Source organism: Parasteatoda tepidariorum, chromosome 6 (genome assembly GCF_043381705.1).
Source record: "Parasteatoda tepidariorum isolate YZ-2023 chromosome 6, CAS_Ptep_4.0, whole genome shotgun sequence".
Lineage (NCBI taxonomy): Eukaryota > Metazoa > Arthropoda > Arachnida > Araneae > Theridiidae > Parasteatoda > Parasteatoda tepidariorum.
The window spans coordinates 671,628-681,481 of record NC_092209.1 but is presented as its reverse complement, the minus strand read 5'-3'; the positions used below and the strand labels follow the sequence as shown (position 1 = coordinate 681,481).

The window sequence follows — 9,854 nt, the reverse complement described above, 5'->3', positions numbered from 1 at the left end:
TATGAGATTTTACCGGATAACGCAACAATCGGAAGTCTACTGTTGCCAGATGGACACACTGAATGATGTACTTCAACAGAAAAGGTTTAGTGTTCCACTAAGGTAATGCGAGACCTCGTACAAGTTGGGTCACTCGCCAAAAGTTTTTACAGCTTGAATGGTATACACTGCCACACCCACCATATTCTCCAGATCTAGCACCTTCGGATTATTATTTGTTCCGGTCACTGCAAAATTGTTTGGACTGTAAAACCTTTACTTCAAATGAAGAGGTCAAAAATCACCTGGATCAGTTTTTTGCCAGCAAAGACCTAACATTTTATGAGCGTGGAACCATGCTACTACCAGAAAGATGGCAAAAGGTGTTGGACCAGAATGGCCAATACATAATTTAATAATATATTTATTCATTATACAAAAATTGTCTTTCATTTCCCCCCCAAAAAACGAAATTACTTTCTGAACAACCAACCCAATAGATTTAAGATGAAATCGGCTCAAACAAAGCACGTCAAGAAGAGATAAATTATTTGCGTGATTTATAACTCACGAGTCGTAATACCATAATAAATGTATCAGAATTTTAAAAGTCACATGGTGGAAAATTGGTAATTATAAATGGCAAGAAAAGAAAACAATCGAATTGCTACTAGGATTAGCGCTGAAATCGGCAACAACAAAAAAGTACATTCAAAACTGGAATTAGAAATTTGCACATTATAATGTATTAAAAATATCAGATTTTTTTAAACCATGTGGAATTTCATAGTAATAACAATCTTTCAAAGCTATTATGTGAAATATTTTTTTTGTTTACTGGAACAACTGCTAATTTTGAAAGTTAAACATAATCAGTGTTTATAATTCCACTCAATCTTACTTTATTTCCCCGTAGCTGAGTCTCCATAACATTTATGAATACACTATTTGACTTACAATATTGACAGTATTTTTCCTTAGCAAAAAACTGCTTAACCAACAACCAAATTTCATTTTAATTTTTAAAAAAAATACATGGTCACTGAAACTACTCTTAATTAGCTGTCAGAACATCACATTTCTTTGCATTGTTTGAAGGTTGCTATTCTTTAGAAATCGTGATGCTGTCAATAGTGATGCCATCTACCGAACAGGAGTCTTATTGAGTATGGGGTTATCAAAGTGGTAATTATAACTACAGCTAAATCAAATAAATAAACACACTCAGTTATATGTGTATTTAAATGCAATTTATTGCAAAACAATTTTTTTTACACAAATTCAATCATTCATTAAAAAAAATCAAGCATGCAATTGTACAATATATTATATTTTAATTTTTTCTACATGTATAAGAAAATACAGAATTTTAAGTTAAAAAAAAACTTATGAATTTTAAAATTAAGAACATGAAATAATAATCCCAGCATAGATATAATTACAGCTAAATTTAAATACTGTTGAAAAGTTCTTATGGATTTGTATTTCTGAATGCCCAGCAAGATAAGAGAATTTCAGGTGGGCAAATCTCAAAAACTTAATAAATATATATTGATCAATTACAACACTTAAAAATTGCTTTTAAAATCTGTAAACAAAATAATAAGTCATAAATTTATAAGAAAAAAAATTCTAGGATCTTAAAAATTTTATCTTGACAATTTCCATGAATTAGAAAAAAATTCAAAATAGTGTGTTATATTTTATTTATTTTTTTTTAAAAAAAATGTGGAGTCAATACATATCATAGCTTCATTACTAATGCTAATATATACTTTATTTTAGTGTTAAGTAGTGACAAAAATAAAGCCAGCATTAAAAAATATTGATTTATAAATTACAGTTATATCAATATTCCACTTTTAAAAATAAGTTTATATGATAGACTTGAAATAGATAGCTGCTTTTAAGAACATAATTTTATTTATTCATAATTAAAAATAAAATTTAGGAAGAAATAAGAAAAAAAAGAGAACAGTTTTAGAATTTTTATTATTTGAGCTTACATTTTATAAAAGCTTCTATATAATACTTTCTATATTGTATTAATTATACAGATCAATGAGTCACCACTACATATTGAATTAGTTTACAAAATGACTTTCAACACTACTGTAGGGTGACATTTTGTTTTATACAATTTACACTTTCAAAAGTTAAATTTCAATATACAAATTGTAAATCCTAAATAAAATAAAATTTCAAACAAAATATATTTGTGTGTTTGAATTATAATTGGAACCAAAACTGTGCAAAATACAAACTAAATAAACTCATTAAAATCAGAAATTTCACAAAAACAAAGAGCATAAGTTTATTAAATTATCCATAATTTAAATACTTTTTAATAAGATAACTTAATTGATTGAATTATAACTAAGTAGATTCTACAGTAAAATGCATTCATGCACAAATTTCTTTATATATATATGTATATCAGCACATAAAATTATAATAGTTTATAGCAGAAATCAAAGATATAATAACCAATTATCTAATAAAGCTCATTTGTGCTCACATTTGATGTAAATGGTAGAAAAGAAAAATCTCACTATTGAACTGCAATCAAACTGGGCATCACAGGAAACTTCAATAAAAAGTCAAAAAGAGAAATCTGAAACAAAAAGGGCTCACCATCATTCGAATAAATTAACAACAAAGCAACCAGTTAGTTAAACATAAACCCATTAGCATTTATAAGTATCATTATTTAAGGAAATATACATAGATATATTATTGGGTATTAAAATATAAGACATTGGATATTTTAAAAACGTTATGAATTAACTAACTTTGTGCAAAAAAATGCATGTACAGAAAAGAAAAAAAATTGGGAATGACTGTTTAAATTAATTAAATATTTAGTATACATCACTAAGGATGACAATTTAGTGATGCGCCAATTACTGTAACCATTGAAAAATAAAATAATATTTTTGCATTATCTATTAATTTTTAAAAAAGGAAAAGAATTCAGCAGCATTTCTTTCTGAAACAAAAGTTATTAAGGTTACATATTGACTTATTGTGTCATGTTTAGGGAACAAAATTTACGTTGCATTAGATTAACAAAAAAGTTCCCATATAAAGCTTAATAATTGAACATATAAACGAAATTAATAATTGTACAAATATTAAAAAAAAGCTAATATTCCCAGAACAAATTTTTTAATTATACCTGGAGATTTAAAAAAAATTTTATTTAGATTCCTGATATTTTACTAAAAAACATTTCAGTGAAAAACATCAACAATTTTTACAAAATTATATCAAAAAATAAATTTTTAGTTAACTTTTGAAAAATGATAAATAAATAGACCTTTACAATTTTTTAAAATTCTTTTAAATAATTATATTTAGGTAATAAATAAGTGTATGACATTTAACCCACTAAGTACAAACTCTCCCGTTGAGAGAATCTTTGATTAAGATTGTTTAAAAGTTATCAATTTATTTGTATCTTTTTTACATTGAATATTGAAAACACTAGGCTTCATGGGAATTTTTTCCAATAATTTTATAATGTATTTCCTATTCTACTGAAACATTAAATATGAGTAACAATATTTCTGTTTTAAAATATAAAAAACAGCGGCTAAAAAAAAAAAAAATATTTTAAAGGAATTATGAAGAAATTTTTTTTTAAAGAAAAGCGTCCGACTTGATATACTTTTACACAGCCTCACACGCCTTAAAAAGCATAAATATGCTACCCCTATTTTTTTTGTTGTTTGCTTGGTAAAGGACAAACGCTTTTCTTTAAAAAAAGTGGTTAACAGTTATTGCTAAAAGATACAATAAATTTTGAAGTAACCAAACTCTACTACTATTGACATTATTAAATTTGCATGGAAAATCTAAATTAGCGAATCATCCCCAAGTTCAAAGACTGTTGTAGTGATCTATAAATTTCATTGGTTTTCAAATGATGGGGAGAGAGGTTGACATCCAAAGTTAGCGTGCATCACAATTGAAACACTTATTTAAACTAGTTTTTGAATCATTCAAAAAAGGACCAAAACATTAAATAGATGACCAAACGGGCTTTACTCTAAAAAAAAAATGGACTTAGGAGGGAAAAGAGGACTATTTAGGAGCCCAGCTCTTTTCATTCTGTTCTAAAAAGGGGGTCTTCAATATTTATAGCCTAAGGAACTCCAACAAGTTATAAGGCGAAAACCAAGACAGCAAACTCGTTATTTAAGAGAAACTTATCTCAGCTTTAGCAATTTTTTAAAAAATGCTCAAAGTTGGGACCATATTTTTCAAAGCATTTTAGTTTTCATGCCAGCCACCAGTTAGTTGTTTTGATTTCTTTGGTGGCAAATAAGCTCATCCTACTAATATAGAGCAGGTTAGAAATGCCCACACATTTTTGTTTCCAAGTGAAATACGAAATTACATAATTTAAGTTTATTAGATAAATTTTATATAGATAACTTAATTACAATTTCAAGAGCCCTAATGACTCCGTGATTAAAGGCACTGCAATTATGAAGGAAAGGGGTTCAGTGACAGCTTGAAGCCTACCAAGGTTTAGATTAACGGGTATCAGCTTGTCAGGGAATTAAAGGAAGATGGTGCGCAATATTTATCATAGTTTATGATTAGCAGGAAAGCTTTAAGTATCAAATATCAGTTTCATCAGTTATAGTGTTTCTTCAATTTATTATTTTGAAAGATTAATTCTGAAGAAAATTTTAAAATGCAATGAAAATAAACTGATGTGGGCTCTTCTACAACATTATGCATGAAGTGGATCATCTTTAATGTATGGTTCAAAACAATTTTCTATTTATTTAGGTGATTGATATTTTACTTTTTTAATCATATTAAAATAATTTTAAAATTTTCTAAGAAAGTTGCTACAGATGAACATTTAATTCACAGCAATAAGTCAGAGTTAGCTGTGTTAAGAACACAAGAAGCAGTCTTTCAATTTAAGGTACAGCTTATTTATCAGTATGCACGCATTAATATAAAAAAAAATTCTCGCCAAGTTGGGTGATAGCTAAAGATAATCTAGTTTCAAATTGAAAGTAGGTTGGAGGAGTTGAAAACAGAAAATGCAGTTGAGGATCATCAAAATGGATGCTGGTGTAATCAAAGTTATGGCAACGTAATGACAGTTTTGTTATCGCACAAAGGGAGAGGAGTTGATAGGCAAAGGCAACATTAAGACAAATTCATAGGTATTTCGGTTAGATACGTAATATTTTCTGCAGAATTTAAGTAGTTAGAATTTTGTTCTAAGAGAGCAAATTTTCTGCGACGCTAAATTTTTCTTTTTGTGTGGGCTTAATGTTAAGGTGGGTGTTATTGCATTTTGTAAATGCATTTGAATTTGAACTTGTTGATGAGAACATTGGTATTTTTGTTGTGTTGATTTAAGTTTTATAAGTATGGAGAAGAAATTTCAAGAATCGTAAGTTAAGATTTCTGAAGAGAAAAAAATGGTTTTGGCAGTTATTATGGAAAACTCATCATGTGAACTTAATCTCACATGTCTTAGTAAGTTATTGATGTGTGATGAAAAATTGTGCAAATAATGATCAATTTTGGATTAATTTGTAGTAGAAAGATATGTGATAAATGTTAGTCATTTTAAAATTTATTAATGAAGAAAATACCCCTTGCAGAAAATTGCAACCCCACGACTTATCCTTGATAAATCATTCATTTAACGTGTGAATGCATAGTCAGTGTGAAAAATGGATGAGCGATGGGTTGCATACATACACAAAAAGTGAGAAAATGCACCGAGAGACCTATGAAGAACTTGCCAAATGGGTGTCGAATGCCTGGGAAAAGGTAAAAATAGCCATAACATCCGGATTTATAGATGCGGTACTCAATTATTACAAGGAAGATGTTCCTTGCCCAATATCAGAAGATAAAAATTACATGGTAAATTAACACAATGATGAACAGCAATGTTTGTTTTGTTTCATAAGTGAAGAGTCTGATTTTGATGGTTTTAATTGAATATGAGATCGGAAATATTGAAACTAAATGAAATATAATGATTTATTTTGTGGTAAGTTTATATTTTATTGTGTGCATATTCTCATCTTATGACTGATTGGTTTCATGTTTCTGATGTGAGTAAGTATCAATATCAACTTCATTTTTATAATAAGTGTATTTAAAAAAAAAAAAAATTATCAATAATAACTATTTTCTAAGTATACAGTTTAGAATTTTATTTAATATCAAATTTTAATTGCATATTTAAAAAACAAATCGTAACTGGGTTTATATGTAGTACTTTTTATCAGCACAATTGAGTATATCTAGTGACATTTTATACTTAATTTGTGAGTCATAATCGCAAAAATGGAAGATAAATTCCCAATCCTAGAAAACCCTCTTCTATATTTGGTGAAAGCCTTTTTCTTTGTTCTTTTGTCATGAAGGTGTAGTAATTTTATTCTGTCTTGTGCCATCTACCAATAAACATATTGTTTGAGTGTTCTGGTGATTATTATTATTTTCCCTGCATACTTAGGGCCTCTCATTATTGTTTGGTAGTGTATAAAAAAAAAGGCAGCCTTTACAACGGTGTGCTTATATGATGATAATTGAAATTTTTTGCAGATGTGGCATATCAACTAGAAATAGCTGTATTTATATTTTAGGGGTTTTCTTATTTTGTTCTATAATTTTAAGCTGAGTGGTAAAAGAAATGTTGTTTGGGAAAAATGATGATATATATTTGCCAGATTTTTATTTTTATAATAATTGTAATTTGGTTGGTTAGTGTCGTATCCTCAATGAATCATATTTTATGGTGTGCTTGAATAGTTTTTGTTATTTCTATGGCATTAAAAGAATATAAATCCTCTTCTGTGGGGTAGTTTAAGAGGTGAAGGCCTGCAGCGACTGCAGGGCAGTTAAAAACATGATATGGTGTCAGTTCCACATTAAGACAGTTGCCACAGTTTTGATATTTTCTAGTCCCATCTGTAGAAATTTTCATGTTTTTATGATGTTTTGTTCTTAGTCTGATGAGAGTAGTGGCTGTCTTCCTATCGATGTCAAGATTAGTTATTTGATCGTGGGCTTTGATTTTTAAAGGGGTGAATAGTCTTGACTTTGCAAAAGCATTTGCATCTGCTAACGTGGTTGGGATTGACTTTTGATTGAGATCTCTGGCATTTTTAGCCAAGGAATCAGCTATTTCATTGAACTCTAGGTTCACATGGGCGGAAATCCACTGCAAGAAGCATTTTTTCCGGAGACGCTGAAGTTGTCCAAGTTGTTCTATGATATTCAGAATAAGGCTTGAGGTACCTTTGCTGAGGGCCTGTAAGGCAGATCTGCAGTCGCTGAAGATGATGATACCACTAAGCTGCTCTGAAGGTTCAAGATTGATGTACGTTTCGATTGCCGTAGAAATGGCAATCAATTCTGCCGTAAAATTAGATGCGATTTTTCCAGCACCAGTTGCGATCTCTCGTTTTTGATCATCAGGTAGGAGCAGTACCACTCCCGCACCTCCGTTGGGGAAAGTGGAGTCAGAAGATCCATCAGTAAAAGCCCTGACATGATTGAGGCCAGATAGAGAGTCGATAGTTTTCATCCCAATTTCCTTGAGTTTATTCGCATGATATTTTTTCGAGCAGGGCTCGATGAGTTCTAGACAGATTGTCGTATTCACTGGAACAACTCGAGTAGCGGGAGTTTCGTTTCTGAAAAGAAAGTCCTCGGGTTTAAGGTGAATTTTTTCTCTGATGTCCCTGTCAAACAGAAGGGGAGATGACTTTTTGTGTCTAGATTTTTTATTCCAGTTTATAATAGTACGATGTGAAATGTGCCCCTCGTCAAGACTATGGGCATTATTTGTAAATTTAACAGTTAACATTTGTCTCCTTTCTTCCAGAGGGACCAAACCGCATTCCTCTTGAATTCTTAAGTTGTTTGTTGATGAGACAGCACCAGACATTATTTTTGCAGCTTTTGCTTGTACTTTATCAAGTCTCTCTCTTGAAGTAGAGGAGGAGTGTGACCATACAGGTGTGGCATATTCCATTATCGGTCTTATAAGAGTTGTGTAAGTAGTTTTCAGTGTTTTTGGTGCAGCACCCCATTTTGTGCCACAAAGCCTCCTAAGGATGTTGCGCTTTTTTAGTGCTCTATTAGAACACTCTAGAATGTGGTGGTGAAAACAAAGCTCTTCGTCAAGTATTATACCGAGGTACTTTGGGTTAGAAATCTTTTCTATGGGGGTGTCAAACAATGTGATACTAGGACAAAATGTGTGCCGGTGTTTTCTGTCAGTGCTGAACACAAGTGCAGGAAAAGCAAGGGTCTCAATACCGATCCCTGTGGTACACCAGCCCAGAGTCGTTTCTTTTTGGATAGTACACCGTTAAATTTAACCCTAATTACTCTGCCTCTTAAAAATTCCGCAATCCAAATCAGGGCATTTCCATTTATTCCAATTTTGTGTGCTATTTGAATGAACCTCTGCCTCCAGACACGGTCGAACGCGGAGGTCATGTCTAGAAATATGGCAATTGTTTTTCTTGATGGTTTCTGTTGGAAAGAATCAATTATCGACTGGCAAAGATAAAAGAGCTGGTCTGTGGTTGAGTGTTGCGCTCTATAAGCTGTCTGATAAAAGTTAATTTTTTGGTTGTTGGTGAGCCAGTGTATTAGTCTTGAATGAATCATACGTTCAGTCAGTTTACACAAGATGCTGGTTAGAGAGATAGGACGATAGCTGGAGAGGCTATCAGCGTTTTTATTCGGTTTTAGGATGGGAATGATTATTGTTATTTTCCATTCTTTCGGAATCTTACCTGTACGCCAGGATTTGTTGATGATGGTGAGTAGCTGCTCTTTAGCAGTACTTCCTAAATGCTTTAACATCGATGCAAAAATGAAGTCATTTCCCGCGGCCTTGTTAGATGGCGTTTTGGTCAGTGAAACATTTAGCTCATGTAGCGTGAAGTCTCCAGAAAAGTCCCAGATTGAGTTGTCATTTTTCGCATTTAGAAGAACTCTTTTGCTGCTAGTGAGTATTTTCTTATCTGCTGTTTCATAGTTAAGTCTTGAAACCCTTGAGTAGTGTTCAGCTAGAGCATTAGCTGTATCAAGATTGTTGGTAAGGGGCCTATTGCCATCTGAAATAATATTTGAGTTTGTTTGAAAATTTCCTTTGGTGTTGTCTAAAATTTTGATGATTTTCCAATGTTGACTCTCTTTCCTAGGGTCTAGTTTATAACAGAATTCAGCCCATTTCTCTTGTTTGCATTTATAAATTTCATGCTCCACTTCGTGGCTCAGTCGTGTCAATTCACATCGAAGTTCTTCTGTGTTTCTTGTCTTTAACTCTACATTTACTTTGTCTCTCTTTGCTATCAATAAATCAGTGTTGTGATCTTTCCAGAAAGGCACCCATGAGTCTTTTCTTTTTTCCCTCGGGATTGACAGACTAGCTGCCTTCTTAGACTGGATTCAAAAGTACTCGTCATATTATTTATGTCTCCAGTGAGGGGATTATTAGTACAGGTATCTTCTAGGATTTTCTTGAAACTAACCCAGTCCGCCTTTGTGAAGTTCCATGAGCATTTCCCTTGTTTGATGGATTCAACGTGAAAATCAAGGGATATAATGATGGGCCTATGGTCACTGATTGCAGAGTTGAGAGTTGTCCATTGTGCTTTGGGTGCATTCAGGTAGTCGATTGCAGTTATGTCAATTGCCGATTCAGTACCATAGGTTCTTGAGAGGTACGTATTTTCTCCATTATTTAGGGTTGTTAGTTTCAGATCATCTATCATTTCCTCCACCTGCGATCCCTTCTTATCCAAATATGCAGAGCCCCATGTTGGGCTCTTTGCATTGAAATCGCCTAAGACGATGGTGGA

At 31.8% G+C, this 9,854-nt stretch overlaps 2 protein-coding genes across 8 annotated transcripts in view; both read right to left on the bottom strand.

The window, feature by feature from the left end:
• Window positions 1-1,207: 1,207 nt before the first annotated feature.
• The window catches only part of LOC107437044 (B-cell receptor-associated protein 29), a 41,579-nt gene continuing 32,932 nt past the window's right edge, over window positions 1,208-9,854 (bottom strand). For all 7 annotated transcript variants that reach the window (XM_016048916.4, XM_016048914.4, XM_016048915.4 and 4 more), the window contains exon 8: window positions 1,208-2,593. The gene's annotated coding sequence lies outside the window, so the exon portion shown is untranslated. The remainder of the gene's footprint in view (window positions 2,594-9,854) is intronic.
• On the bottom strand, window positions 1,561-8,011 carry LOC139425720 (uncharacterized). Its single transcript, XM_071181576.1, has 2 exons — window positions 7,101-8,011; window positions 1,561-1,567 (listed from the first exon to the last, which is right to left on the bottom strand). Exons 1-2 carry the CDS (start codon window positions 8,009-8,011, stop codon window positions 1,561-1,563), a joined length of 918 nt encoding a protein of 305 aa, XP_071037677.1.